This window comes from Uranotaenia lowii, chromosome 2, assembly GCF_029784155.1.
Source record: "Uranotaenia lowii strain MFRU-FL chromosome 2, ASM2978415v1, whole genome shotgun sequence".
Lineage (NCBI taxonomy): Eukaryota > Metazoa > Arthropoda > Insecta > Diptera > Culicidae > Uranotaenia > Uranotaenia lowii.
Window position 1 is genome coordinate 243,285,036 of NC_073692.1, and position 16,033 is coordinate 243,301,068.

Sequence of the window (16,033 nt, forward strand, 5' to 3'; positions counted from 1 at the left end):
GAAAAAGATTGATAGTAACGCCCTCGAAATACCTTAAAACCACCTGCGAAAACAGTATGGATTTGAACTTTGAGGTTCTTTTTTGGCGATATGATTGACTGACACACTATTTATTGAGGTTGCCATCATCATCTCGTCAACCTGAGAGAATGCCTAGATTTGGTCACTCATGCAGTCTGACAAAAGCACCAGCCTTTTGTGATTGTTGATTTATGACGGTTGAATGAAATGGTCGTTCGGGTGATTTAATCTGTCCAATGACAAAGCAAATGTTTGATTTTTTTTGTGAGGCGTTAAATGTTCACCAAAGGCTTTTCGTACATATTGTGATTTTAAAACTTAAAATTTGTTTCTTTGATCATAACACAATGCAATATGAACGCTACCCAAAACTTCTCATGAATTAAAAAATCGACAAGTTTAAACATACATACCGTGAAGTCTAGTTTTACCTGTAGCTCATTTAAAATCGTCTCCGAGTTGCCAAAGACCGAGCGTAAAAGTTCGTGGCAGGTCACACCCATGCTCTTGTCACAGTCTCACGCATCCATCCCCCGCATTTTTGTGGCCCATAACCCGAAGGGGTTGTTGTTTCACGGTGGCTCGAAAGATGACGACGATCATCATCATCGTTATTATTACCATCAGTTTGTAGCCGCCGGCTAACACTTTTTTTGTCCTCACTGCCTCTACCTGGCTGCATTGCAGTTACGTTATCAGCTTAAGGCAGTGGCTTAGCTTCTTCGGTGACTTGTTGAAAAATAAATATATATATTTTGAAGAGTTGGAATGGCGTTACTAAGGTCTCGCTGTAGGTAAGGAGGTCATGCCGTGGCCTGTTTTCAGATCGGTCGTGGCTCCATCTTGAATGGTGATGATGATAGAGCGTTGTGATGAAGTCGCTTGGTATGTCATTCTGTCAGTGTGTGAATACCCTCGAAGGATGTAAAACTACAGATTCCATCCCGTTCAGCAGTTCGTGCTGCTCGATTGTAAATTACTTATTTTGGTGAATCTCCTTATTTAAGGAATATTGTCACGAGTACTGACTCACAATTAAGAAGTTGAATAAATAATAAATAAGAAAATTTGTTTCTAAAACTATTTTCCTACTTAAGACTGTGACACAAACTTGAGTAAATAATAAATTTCACTGTAACGATTCAAAATGCCATTCATCAAATATTAAAATCAATACTTTTTTCGTAAGTCATTAATAAATTATTCAAATAGATGTTCCTTACTCTGAATTAGAAATATGCTTGAAAATAAATTTTAAGCAGTCTAGTTCACAAATTTCAAATCAAAATTTGCGAAACACTAGAAAACAAATACGAATTAAAATTTCAACAAAACAAGAATAATCTTCGGACCTAAAAATCAGTGAAGAAATAGAAGACATTACAAATGAAACCAGAATTAAATAGAAATTAAATCCAAATTCCAAAATAAATTTCAGATCGTTGTCGTGATTTTACGAATCTCAATTCAGAGATTCACTTCTACACGTCTGTCGCTCACAAGAAAAGATCAATGACTGACTTTGTTTTGTTTGTCTGCCTAGTGTTGCCAAAATAGCAAACGTTGCCATAGTTATTTATTTCATTTTATTTATCTTCAGTGTTGCCGAATACAACTATTATTTTATTTTATTATTAACTAAATTTGATACATTTTCTGCATATCCTTCATCTCATCCCTACATTCTTTCTCACCTCTATTCTCATTCAAAACTTTTTACGCGTCAACTTTAGTTTTTTAGTAGAACAATTTTTTTTAACCAAATATCAATAATTTTAATTCCATATTCCACATCTTTATTCTCCATCCTATAAATTTTATTTAATTTCTGTTTATCCTTCATCTCATCACTACATTTCTTCTCATCTGTATTCTCAATAGAATCTTTTATTTACAGGCTTTTGTTTTTCTTCGTCCCATCCGAAAATATTCTTCACAAAAGCCTTCCCAAATCGTGCTTTTCCTGTCGCTCAGCTTTTGTTTACCAGAGCTGGAACAATCCGTAAAACAACATTCTTAGCAACATCTTTCTCAAACTGTGCTTTTCTTGTTACTCTGTCTGTGATAACCAGACCCGAAATAATTGGATAGTATTCTAAGAAACAGCCTACCCAACCAGAAGGCTTAAACAAAACAAAAAATCAACAGCTGTAGCCTTAAAAACTGTTGCGTGGCAACAAATGCTCCCGAAGCTTATTGGCAATATCGTTAGTAATTTAAGTGAAACTCTTTGAAAATCTAGATTTACTCAGTGTAAGCGACGCTTCTTGACCTAAGATCGAGAGGGCGTCCTTAAAGCGCAATAGAGTTGTTTCTGACATTTCTTACGCACACTTGCTGAGCGTGTACAGATGCGACGGGACAATTAACCTCAAAAACTCTCGGTACAAAAAAAGGGCAGCCAGTCGACACACATGGTCGTTTTTGAGGTTGATTGTCCCTAAACTGAAAAGTGTTGGTGCAACAACCAGCATAATATCACGAACACTACCAGCGGCAAATAGGACTATGGCTAATTAAGGGATGTTCGACTACGCCCACCAAAGAATCCTTAAACTACTGGCGCGTCTTTTTTGCATTGTCTGAGCATTGGGTTTGAGGAAAAACCTCAGAAGAAGGGCGGTGGGAAAGGTTTTCCTGAAAGCTGGCAAGACATGAGCCAGCTTTCTAATCCTGGAACCTGGTTGTAAGACGGATGTCGAAAAAGTAGTCGTGGTTTAAAGATTATTGTCGAAGTATAGGATTTATGAGAAGCGTCGTGGTTAAATCGAACGTCGTGGTTGAAACGAAGTACCTACCGTGCGAATTCCAAAATCGGAAACCTTGGAAAGAGTCTCGAAAGTCGACGGAAGTATGGTGGCTCAAAACTAACCCCCTGTCCGACTGAAGAGGCAATCCGACGGCCTATGTTTGGACATCCGGAAGACGTAGTTGGCAATTCGTTGGTAAGTCGTTGTACTTTATTGATTCCTTTGAGATCTTTGGGATTGAAATGCGCTTGCATTGATTTTCAAAGAGCCGATCTATATTCCCAACGATATTGCCAGTTTGCTTCTTCCCTCTGTAGAGCGCGAAAACAAATGGTCCCCCCCTGGGTAAGAGTCCGGGCAAAGTATCTTGGCTGCTAGCACATCTGCATTCGCAGATGGCGCAAAAGTGCTGGTAGTAATATTCGCGACTATCAAGGTTTAAAGAGGTAAAATATCCACTACGCAGGCCCGTGCGAAGGACCCGTCGATGGGGGGGGTTTTCGAAATTCAAATTCAGCTAAAAATAATAACACTACCAAATTAAATAAAAAAAGAAGGAAATTGATTTCTAACATCAGTTGCTTACACATAATTTTCACACGAACTCAAAAAAAAATTAAGTGATAAAATGAATAAATATTTTTTTAAACAAATGACAATGAAAGTGTCAAATCAATGATGTTTTCGGTCAGTTAATGATAATTTTTTTAAAAATGATGTTCCTTGCTCTGAACTAGAAATTTGATTTAAAATAATTTCTCAGCAGTATAGTTTTCAAATTAGAAATATGTTATTACATCTAAATAACAGCTATAAAAATTAAATCTAAATTCGAATAATGTTCAATAAATAAATGTCAGATCAGGTAAAAAATTAACCATGATTGATTGTTAGAAAAATGATAATAATTGATATTATTTCTCATCTTAATTTACATTTTTTTCTTCATTTCCAACTCAAGCGTTGATGCATTTTGAATGTAAAAAAAATTAATCACAATTTGAAATGTGAATTTTTGATAAGGAAAAAAAATAAAGGTTTATGTTTTAAAACAAAAATATTCAAAATTGAAAAACAGAGACAAACTTATTAAAAATATTTATAAAAATTTAAATAGCTTGACTTTAAAATTTGGAAAATTTATTTAAAAGTTGGAAAAATACTGTACATTGAAATTCGGTTAATTCATTCGAAAATTGAAACAAAATATCAAGATGAAAAATGTAAGTTTAAATTTTTTTTTCAATAATCACGTCTTACCATTACTAAACTTATTTAATAAATTTAATTGATAACTCAAGGGAGAAGCGTTTTGTTGTTCATATTTTAATGATTAATTTGGTAGATTTTAGCGTCCTGAACTCGAATCTTTTGTTGAATTGAAACTATCACATTTTGTTTTAAACTTGTCAGTCTTAAGTGAAATCAATCATTGATAACTGATCAACTATTAAACCTACATTTGTGAAAAAATCCAGTTCTGGTTTCGTTTATAATATTTTATTCAATTAAGGAATAATATTTTGACGATGATGATGATGCTGATGATGATGCATGATTTTGAAAAATAAAATTCGACAATTTTTGCAAATTTGGAAAGATTGGTTAAAACTTCTTTAAAAATTCGTTAAATGAGAAAAGTAAACATATAGAAAACTACTATAACTTTTTGCGCAGAACTCTAAATTACTTAATGTTTTGAAAAAAATTGTTTAATCATTCAAAGCTTATATTTAAAAATGTTTTTTTGTTGTTTTGAAGTTTTGTCAAAAAATTCCAGAACTTCCTTAAATGATTTTAAACTGAAAGTTATTTCAATAACAGCTGATCGCTGATAGAAAGATTGCATATTTAGATTCAGGGCACTCAAGTTCGACAAAATTAGTTTTTTAAATTCACTGCACCTTGGAAAAAAATGCATTTTGGGCCTTGTGTAATTTATCAAAACCTTCTCAAATCTGATGTTCAGCAAGAGCAAGAAATACAAAAAATTTAGACTGAAATTGGTGTCTTGAAGAATATTTCATATCAGCATAACATTTTTAATGACATAAACGATTTTATTGAATCAAAATTTAAGTTATAACGTAGAGAGTATTAGATTTTCGATTTGTTTGTTTTTGCTTATTCTGTTGATCATTGTGCCTGTTGCATGGTTTCCAATTTTTCGATGTGTAAAATTAGTATGGGAGAGTGGGGAATCATGGGCCACTTTTTCTCGTTGTTCCATAACTCCTTTATTATAAAAGATAAAATGAAAATAAAAAATGGTATGGTTTCCTACATTTTCGAGGTATCATAAGGTATTTTTTTAAATTTTTTAGTAAGTTATTTTCCCCAAATTCTGACCGTTTAAAAAAAAGCAATATTTTTTGGATTTTGAAAAATGGTGGGGAATCGTGGGCCACCAAATCCAAATTGACCAAATAACATGCAAAGTTTATGAGTTGACCCAAAACTGTGATTTCATAATTCATTTCGTTATTTAAAAGCAATTTCAGATGATGAAATAAAAAAAGAGAGCTGTGTATGATCGCATAGATTCCAAAACCTGGCTCGCTATCGTTTTGGCAAAATTTCTTATATAGGATGGACAAAATATTTTTCATAACTCTTCATTTGGCATAAGAAAACTTTGCAGATAGGTAAAACGTGTTTTGAGTTCTGAATGTGTATAAAAACATAAAAATATAGGTGATTCAAGATGTGTGGCCCACGATTCCCCACAAGCTATGATTTGCAAATTGATTGCGTTTGTGTGACTTATTGATGTTTCATCAAAAATTCCTTTTCCACGTGAAAGATCATGACAAAACTAAGATCATAAGCGTATGAGCATATTTTTGTTATGCACTTTAGGTTCCTCATCGATGAAATTAGCGGGTGTTTTTTAAATTATGTAAGTAAATTTTTCCAACATTTTTTAGCTTGATAAATAAAAGAAGCATATGATGCGTATTTCAGTTAACAACATATAGGAATACATGCTCACGCAAAGCGACGACAATGACAGTTGGTTCGAGATTTTTACCTCAACACACATCTGAGATATTAAAAGTGGCCCACGTTTCCCCATGGCCCACGATACCCCACTCTCCCCTATTCGATGAATTAATTTTAAAGTTAAAAAGGTTCGTTTCGAACTCTGTTCCTGATTAGTTACAATTCTTAATAAAAACCTATTCTAAAGATGGAGTAGGGTTTTTGTATGTCAAGTTAAGAGTTTCAATACAAAAGGTTAATTGAATTTTAAATTGAAATTTACAATGAAAAACTAGTTTCAAATCGTGAACGTCATGAAGTGTCGTAGAATGAAATGTTTCAAGCCAAGGGTGTCTTAAGACTGAATTCCGCCGAAGGCGAGCAAAATTTTTGACTTGCTTGTTAACACTTATTTAAGATCAAGTTATTTTCCGATACCTACTACGCTGAAAATTTTGCTTGGAATAAATCTTCATGGGGACGCACGGCCTTGCCACTACGTAACAAAACCCAAATCAAAATAGAAAATCAGAAGCAGCAGCCTTAAAAATCTGTGCTTTTTAAGCCAATTCTGTCTTTTTCCACCAGAAGGCCAAATCAAAACAAACAATCAGCAACAGCAGCTTAAAAAATCTGTACTTCCTTACCCACCTCCGTTTTTTTTTACCGGAAATAAAAACAATCAGCCTATAATATCTGCGCTTCTAACGCAAATTCCGTCTTATTCCACCGGAAGGCCAAACCAAAACAATCAGCAGCAGCAGCCTTAAATATTTGCGCTCCTAACGCCAATTCCGTCTTATTCCACCGGAAGGTCAAATCAAAACAATCAGCAGCAGCCTTAAATATCTGCGCATCTAGAGCCAATTCCGTCTTATTCCACCGGAAGGCCAAATGAACACAATCAGCAGCAGCAGCCTTACTACTACTTTAATTTTTTTGTTTCGCTGATTCTGTTGACAATCATGAGTGATAAGCATCTGTCACTTGGCTACCAGCTTGTTGATGTGTTAATTCAGTATTTGATTAATGTAATTTTATGTTAAAATGGTTGGTTTCAAATTCTGAAATTGTTAAGTTGTTACCGTTCTTTATGAAAATCCATTCCAAAGAGGAGGTTAGTAAGTTATATTCAAAGCCGGATTAAGGGGGGGGCAAAGGGGGCAATTGCCCCGGGCCCCCCGACTCAGGGGGGCCTCCCGAGGGAAAAAAAGTTTTAACATTACTTTAATCATACTACTTCAATTTCTACAAATCTATGAAAAAAAATAAAAACTAGAAAATTGGAATGAAAACTTGAAATATAACAAATAAAAGGGCCTCCGTGAAATTATATAGAGAATATGTAGTTTTTCTCTTGCACAAGTTAAGGGGGTTCCCTAGAGTAAGCAGTGATGAAGTTCTCCCGCATTTCGCGGGCTAAGAATATCATAATCTTGGTATTGAATTTCAAAGTTTTCAACCTAAAATCTGAACTAAAATAATGTGAACCGAATTCGAAACAAAAATTAAAAAGAATATGAGGCAAAACAGCTCAAATTTTTTTTTTTTATCGAAACATAACAGTCAGGATATTCTGTACAGAACGGAAAAAACAAAGGAAAATATCTCCTCATTTATTTCCATACAAACGACTTGCACAATAATAATGTTTATTATTACGTTAATTTTCCTAGTAATGCTTACTGCACTAAAATAGTAGCTTATTTCGACGAAACTGACTCACATTGCTAAGTGAAAACAGAGATGCTTTCTGATAAACATTTAAGAATTTTATCCGGGCAGTATTTTTACTTTTCGATCATTATTATTGAAATTTCCGATGGTTCATAAATTTAGAACCTTTTCCTTCTCTATTTTTTGAAAAAAAAAATCTTAAAAAATACTGTAGTTGCCTAAATTGGACCAATAGACAATACAGAGTTTCTTTATTGAATTTCCATCCCAATTTATCTCTTAGACTTGAAATTCGTATTGAAACATTTTCAACTGATTTAGCCAAAATTTTATCATCTACTGAAGTTAATATCTTGAAGTCAGCATATCATTTTCCAAATCATCATTCTCAAATTAGTGATTCTCTCAACATGAATATATCTAAGTTTTTAATCTTATCTTTTTCCAGATTTTATTAATTGAGACTTTCAAGTCTTGCGTTGCTTCTTAAGTTAATGAAGTATGGTTTTTCTGAAATTCGAGAGCTCAGGATCTATGTTTAAGGAACTGAACTCATTTGATCTCCTTATATGACTTTTTTCAATGATAACTGAATCTGTGTTTTAATCATTTAATCTCTAATCTGATTTTTCTCTCAAATCGATCATTTTTGCACTTATACCTCTTTGGCTTTGAGGGCATCGAATGGAACTCTTGTCACATTTAGAATAACAATTTGAAAAAAAAGTTATTTGATGAGAACCATATTCATAAACATCTCATGAAGACGTTTTTTTGTGTTTCAAAGATATAAAGTTGAAATTCACAATTGGTGCAATTTCTGCTTTGACTCTGATTGTAACTTTGATTTTTTTTCAATTTAATTTATATTTTGTTTCTGAATTTTGTTTTGAAATTTTGATTTAGATTGAAGACAAGTAATTGTGGTTCTGAATATAACCTGATTTAAACTCTTATATCTGTATCTCTATAAAATTTGAATTTTATTATTTTGTTTTTTTTTTTTGATTTTGTATTCTACGTTTCAAATCTTCATGATATTTTTCAATTGCAATGTGGTAAATATTTCTCCATGAAGCACAAATCAGACGATCAATTATAAAATGAAAATCATTTAAAATATCTATCCAGGATTTTCCCAAATCAGAGAATTTTAGTTGTTGATAAGGGTATTAAAAAATGAAAATTAAACTTTGCATTTTGCGGCTTAAATAAGAGCTTTTATTTTTGAGAAATTCACACATACGGAACTCATCCCCAGTTCTTTTACACGTTTGTTTTGTATTCTCTGGGATAGCATTTGAAAAAAAAACGAACATAGGGCCCCCCGAGGAAAATTGCCCCGGGCCCCCCGATTGCTTAATCCGGCCCTGGTTATATTTAAGTTTCAATACAAAAGGTTTGTGAAATTGCAATTCGAAATTTACAATTGAAAATTAGTTTCAATTTGTGAACGCATATAGTGTCTGTCGTAAAAAGAAATATCTTAGTCTAAGAGTGATATAGCATGTGATTCCGCCAATTTTCTGACATGTTTATTAATAGTTATTTTCAAAAACCTTTTGGGATCAAGTAATTTCCCGCTGCCACGATAAATTAAAAAAAAAAAATACTTAGAAAAAATCTTCATGCGATGGTGGGCCGGGGGTGTGAGGTTTAAAAGCTTTTACAGTTAACTGAAATTATTTCTGCAATATTATGGGCGATGTGTTATTTCATGTATTTCAAATTTTTCTGATTTTAAAAAATATTTTATGTATGTGACATGATTTTAGAATAACAACAAGAGAAAAATGTACCGAAATGAGCCTAGAACTTTTTTTTACCAGAATGGATATCTTTGATTATGAACCAGCTTGTTCATAACTAGCTTAGGTAAAGTTTACCTAGGCCTAGAAAAAGATTATTTGATGGAAAACAAAAGTTTAACCCAGTAAATGTCTTCATCAGTTCCAGAAGTGCCTAGCGATGTTGTTTAAATCATCATCAGATACTCTAAAAAGCTAGTAAAATTAAAGTCCGCAAAGCCATCTCTTCTTTGCTCTCTCTGGTAATGAAGCTCTTTAATGATGTTGTTATCACACCTGCCCGGTGTAAGTAGCTACTTACGGTGCTAAAATGTTTTTCAAATTACCGGTGCTGGTGAGAATTGCTGTTATTTTTTTTTTCGCCACGCGACTGAACTGCTGATTCTAACAACAAGAAATCTTCTACACGTGTATTATGCAATGGGCGCGCGACCCCCAAGCAGAGTGCTGTTCGACATTTTCGTAAACGCAAAGAAAGCTTCCACACCTGCCTTACGTGATAATGGTAACTTAACCTAAGTACATACCGCACAGTGATGCGTGCCTGTTCTGAGAGTCGCATCAAAATTGGTCCGAACTGAACATGTTCTGTTGGAGAAGTTCTCTAAGGACTTTTAAGCAATTTATTTAATGATGGGGTATTATTTCGTCTTGAAATCTTTTCATAAAGCCTTTTGAATCACTGAAATATTCCATTCACTAAAAAGAACATTTCACTACCAACTCCATTAGGATTGCGGTATAGCTTGTAACCGCCCGTTAGACCTTGAATAGCTGTTATCCTTGAAATTGCTTTCTTATGCCGGCGCAGAAATAGCGACTGATTTCTTTTTGACATGGTAATAACTTCTAACAGTATTTAATTTGCATCTGACAAACCGGTGATTATCACCAGCCAAGTGGCTAGCCGGATAGTTTAAAGACAATAACAACCTTCAGCGTCTGCGAACGGATGCTGTTTATAACAAAACCGGAGGGCGACACACACACAACACAACGACCGAAACACTGTACTTATCCTGTGTAGCAACAATATTAATTATGTATATTGCATTTTTTACCACCTCTTTCTCTCTTTTACTTACAGATGGAGAACTGGAGGCGGAATGGTTAAATGCAGCTGGATTTCCTCAGCTGACCAGGGCCTTTGAAGAGGTAAGAGTTGTTCTATCGAAGGAAAATGAACGTTCTGGAGCGATGGAAATGGAAAGCACCTTTCATGGGCGTAGTAGGGTTGATGCACTGGAAGGACTCGAAATTGCAAATTTCCTGAGGCGTCCGCTAAATCGGATGTTCAGCATCCACAGATGTCGAATGAGCTATGTTTTATTCGAAATTTAATAACAAATGTTCCCTGATTTTATTGTATAAATTAGATTATAAAACACTGCTTATTTAAAAAAGGGGATGTGCAAAGTGATCCAGAGTGTCTTTTCAACATTACTCAAAGCAAAAATAAGTTCTTGTTAAAAATTTCACAAAATTCTTTTCCTACATTCGATGTCATAAAGACAAAAATGACAAAAATGACAAAAATGACAAAAATGACAAAAATGACAAAAATGACAAAAATGACAAAAATGACAAAAATGACAAAAATGACAAAAATGACAAAAATGACAAAAATGACAAAAATGACAAAAATGACAAAAATGACAAAAATGACAAAAATGACAAAAATGACAAAAATGACAAAAATGACAAAAATGACAAAAATGACAAAAATGACAAAAATGACAAAAATGACAAAAATGACAAAAATGACAAAAATGACAAAAATGACAAAAATGACAAAAATGACAAAAATGACAAAAATGACAAAAATGACAAAAATGACAAAAATGACAAAAATGACAAAAATGACAAAAATGACAAAAATGACAAAAATGACAAAAATGACAAAAATGACAAAAATGACAAAAATGACAAAAATAACAAAAATGACAAAAATGACAAAAATGACAAAAATGACAAAAATGACAAAAATGACAAAAATGACAAAAATGACAAAAATGACAAAAATGACAAAAATGACAAAAATGACAAAAATGACAAAAATGACAAAAAGGACAAAAATGACAAAAATGACAAAAATGACAAAAATGACAAAAATGACAAAAATGACAAAAATGACAAAAATGACAAAAATGACAAAAATGACAAAAATGACAAAAATGACAAAAATGACAAAAATGACAAAAATGACAAAAATGACAAAAATGACAAAAATGACAAAAATGACAAAAATGACAAAAATGACAAAAATGACAAAAATGACAAAAATGACAAAAATGACAAAAATGACAAAAATGACAAAAATGACAAAAATGACAAAAATGACAAAAATGACAAAAATGACAAAAATGACAAAAATGACAAAAATGACAAAAATGACAAAAATGACAAAAATGACAAAAATGACAAAAATGACAAAAATGACAAAAATGACAAAAATGACAAAAATGACAAAAATGACAAAAATGACAAAAATGACAAAAATGACAAAAATGACAAAAATGACAAAAATGACAAAAATGACAAAAATGACAAAAATGACAAAAATGACAAAAATGACAAAAATGACAAAAATGACAAAAATGACAAAAATGACAAAAATGACAAAAATGACAAAAATGACAAAAATGACAAAAATGACAAAAATGACAAAAATGACAAAAATGACAAAAATGACAAAAATGACAAAAATGACAAAAATGACAAAAATGACAAAAATGACAAAAATGACAAAAATGACAAAAATGACAAAAATGACAAAAATGACAAAAATGACAAAAATGACAAAAATGACAAAAATGACAAAAATAACAAAAATGACAAAAATGACAAAAATGACAAAAATGACAAAAATGACAAAAATGACAAAAATGACAAAAATGACAAAATTGACAAAAAGGACAAAACTGACAAAAATTACAAAAATTACAAAAATTACAAAAATTACAAAAATTACAAAAATCATAAAAATTACAAAAATTACAAAAATTACAAAAATTACAAAAATTACAAAAATTACAAAAATTACAAAAATTACAAAAATTACAAAAATTACAAAAATTACAAAAATTACAAAAATTACAAAAATTACAAAAATTACAAAAATTACAAAAATTACAAAAATTACAAAAATTACAAAAATTACAAAAATTACAAAAATTACAAAAATTACAAAAATTACAAAAATTACAAAAATTACAAAAATTACAAAAATTACAAAAATTACAAAAATTACAAAAATTACAAAAATTACAAAAATTACAAAAATTACAAAAATTACAAAAATTACAAAAATTACAAAAATTACAAAAATTACAAAAATTACAAAAATTACAAAAATTACAAAAATTACAAAAATTACAAAAATTACAAAAATTACAAAAATTACAAAAATTACAAAAATTACAAAAATTACAAAAAATACAAAAATTACAAAAATTACAAAAATTACAAAAATTACAAAAATTACAAAAATTACAAAAATTACAAAAATTACAAAAATTACAAAAATTACAAAAATTACAAAAATGACAAAAAATACAAAAATTATAAAAATTACAAAAAATTACAAAAACTACAAAAATAACAAAAATCACAAAAATTTCAATAAAAATTACATAATCTCCAAAAATTACATAAATTACAAAAATTACAAAAATTAAAAAAAATACAAAAATTACAAAAATTACAAAAATTACAAAAATTACAAAAATTACAAAAATTACAAAAATTACAAAAATTACAAAAATTACAAAAATTACAAAAATTACAAAAATTACAAAAATTACAAAAATTACAAAAATTACAAAAATTACAAAAATTACAAAAATTACAAAAAAAACTTAAATTATGAAAATAACAAAAATTACAAAAATTACAAAAATAACAAAAAATTACAAAAATTACAAAAATTACAAAAATTACAAAAATTACAAAAATTACAAAAATTACAAAAATTACAAAAATTACAAAAATAACAAAAATTACAAAAATTACAAAAAGAACAAAAATTACAAAAAATACTTAAATTATGAAAATAACAAAAATTACAAAAATTACAAAAATTACAAAAATTACAAAAATTACAAAAATTACAAAAATTACAAAAATTACAAAAATTACAAAAATTACAAAAATTACAAAAAATACAAAAATTACAAAAATTACAAAAATTACAAAAATTACAAAAATTACAAAAATAACAAAAATTACAAAAATTACAAAAAATACTAAAATTACAAAAATAACAAAAATTACAAAAATTACAAAAATTACAAAAATTACAAAAATTACAAAAATTACAAAATTAATCAACAATTACAAAAATTACAAAAATAACAAAAATTACAAAAATTTAAAAAAATTACAAAAATTACAAAAATCACAAAAATTACAAAAATTACAAAAATAACAAAAGTCACAAAAATTACAAAAAATTCAAAAATTACAAAAATTACAAAAATTACAAAAATTACAAAATTAATCAAAAATGACAAAAATTACAAAAATTACAAAAATTACAAAAATTACAAAAATTACAAAAATTACAAAAATTACAAAAATTACAAAATTACAAAAATTACAAAAATTACAAAAATTACAAAAATTACAAAAATTACAAAAATTACAAAAATTTCAAAAATAACAAAAATTACAAAAATTACAAAAATGACAAAAATTACAAAAATAACAAAAATTACAAAAATTACAAAAATTACAAAAATTACAAAAATTACAAAAATTACAAAAATTACAAAAATTACAAAAATTACAAAAATTACGAAAATTACAAAAAATACAAAAATTACAAAAATTACAAAAATTACAAAAATTACAAAACTTACAAAAATTACAAAAATTACAAAAATTACAAAAATTACAAAAATTACAAAAATTACAAAAATTACAAAAATTACAAAAAATACAAAAATTACAAAAATTACAAAAATTACAAAAATTACAAAAATTACAAAAATTACAAAAATTACAAAAAATACAAAAATTATAAAAATTACAAAAAATTATAAAAATTACAAAAACTACAAAAATCACAAAAATTACAAAAATTACAAAAATTACAAAAATTACAAAAATTACAAAAATTACAAAAATTACAAAAATTACAAAAATTACAAAAATTACAAAAATTACAAAAATTACAAAAATTACAAAAATTACAAAAATAACAAAAATTACAAAAATTACAAAAATTACAAAAATTACAAAAATTACAAAAATTACAAAAATTACAAAAATTACAAAAATGACAAAAAATACAAAAATTATAAAAATTACAAAAAATTACAAAAACTACAAAAATAACAAAAATCACAAAAATTTCAATAAAAATAACATAATCTCCAAAAATTACATAAATTACAAAAATTACAAAAATTAAAAAAAATACAAAAATTACAAAAATTACAAAAATTACAAAAATTACAAAAATTACAAAAATTACAAAAATTACAAAAATTACAAAAATTACAAAAATTACAAAAATTACAAAAATTACAAAAATTACAAAAATTACAAAAATTACAAAAATTACAAAAATTACAAAAATTACAAAAATTACAAAAATTACAAAAATTACAAAAATTACAAAAATTACAAAAATTACAAAAATTACAAAAATTACAAAAATTACAAAAAAAACTTAAATTATGAAAATAACAAAAATTACAAAAATTACAAAAATAACAAAAAATTACAAAAATTACAAAAATTACAAAAATTACAAAAATTACAAAAATTACAAAAATTACAAAAATAACAAAAATTACAAAAATTACAAAAATAACAAAAATTACAAAAAATACTTAAATTATGAAAATAACAAAAATTACAAAAATTACAAAAATTACAAAAATTACAAAAATTACAAAAATTACAAAAATTACAAAAATTACAAAAATTACAAAAATTACAAAAATTACAAAAATTACAAAAATTACAAAAAATACAAAAATTACAAAAATTACAAAAATTACAAAAATTACAAAAATTACAAAAATAACAAAAATTACAAAAATTACAAAAAATACTAAAATTACAAAAATAACAAAAATTACAAAAATTACAAAAATTACAAAAATTACAAAAATTACAAAAATTACAAAAATTACAAAATTAATCAACAATTACAAAAATTACAAAAATAACAAAAATTACAAAAATTTAAAAAAATTACAAAAATTACAAAAATCACAAAAATTACAAAAATTACAAAAATAACAAAAGTCACAAAAATTACAAAAAATTCAAAAATTACAAAAATTACAAAAATTACAAAAATTACAAAATTAATCAAAAATGACAAAAATTACAAAAATTACAAAAATTACAAAAATTACAAAAATTACAAAAATTACAAAAATTACAAAAATTACAAAATTACAAAAATTACAAAAATTACAAAAATTACAAAAATTACAAAAATTACAAAAATTACAAAAATTTCAAAAATAACAAAAATTACAAAAATTACAAAAATGACAAAAATTACAAAAATAACAAAAATTACAAAAATTACAAAAATTACAAAAATTACAAAAATTACAAAAATTACAAAAATTACAAAAATTACAAAAATTACAAAAATTACAAAAATTACAAAAATTACGAAAATTACAAAAAATACAAAAATTACAAAAATTACAAAAATTACAAAAATTACAAAACTTACAAAAATTACAAAAATTACAAAAATTACAAAAATTACAAAAATTACAAAAATTACAAAAATTACAAAAATTACAAAAAATACAAAAATTACAA

At 27.5% G+C, this 16,033-nt stretch overlaps 1 protein-coding gene across 3 annotated transcripts in view; it reads left to right on the forward strand.

Moving 5' to 3' along the window:
* LOC129743863 (rho GTPase-activating protein conundrum) overlaps positions 1-16,033 on the forward strand; it is a 352,674-nt gene that overhangs the window by 312,243 nt on the left and 24,398 nt on the right. For all 3 annotated transcript variants that reach the window (XM_055736074.1, XM_055736076.1, XM_055736075.1), the window contains one exon: positions 10,326-10,393. In XM_055736074.1, coding sequence (XP_055592049.1) covers positions 10,326-10,393 — 68 coding nt within the window. The remainder of the gene's footprint in view (positions 1-10,325; positions 10,394-16,033) is intronic.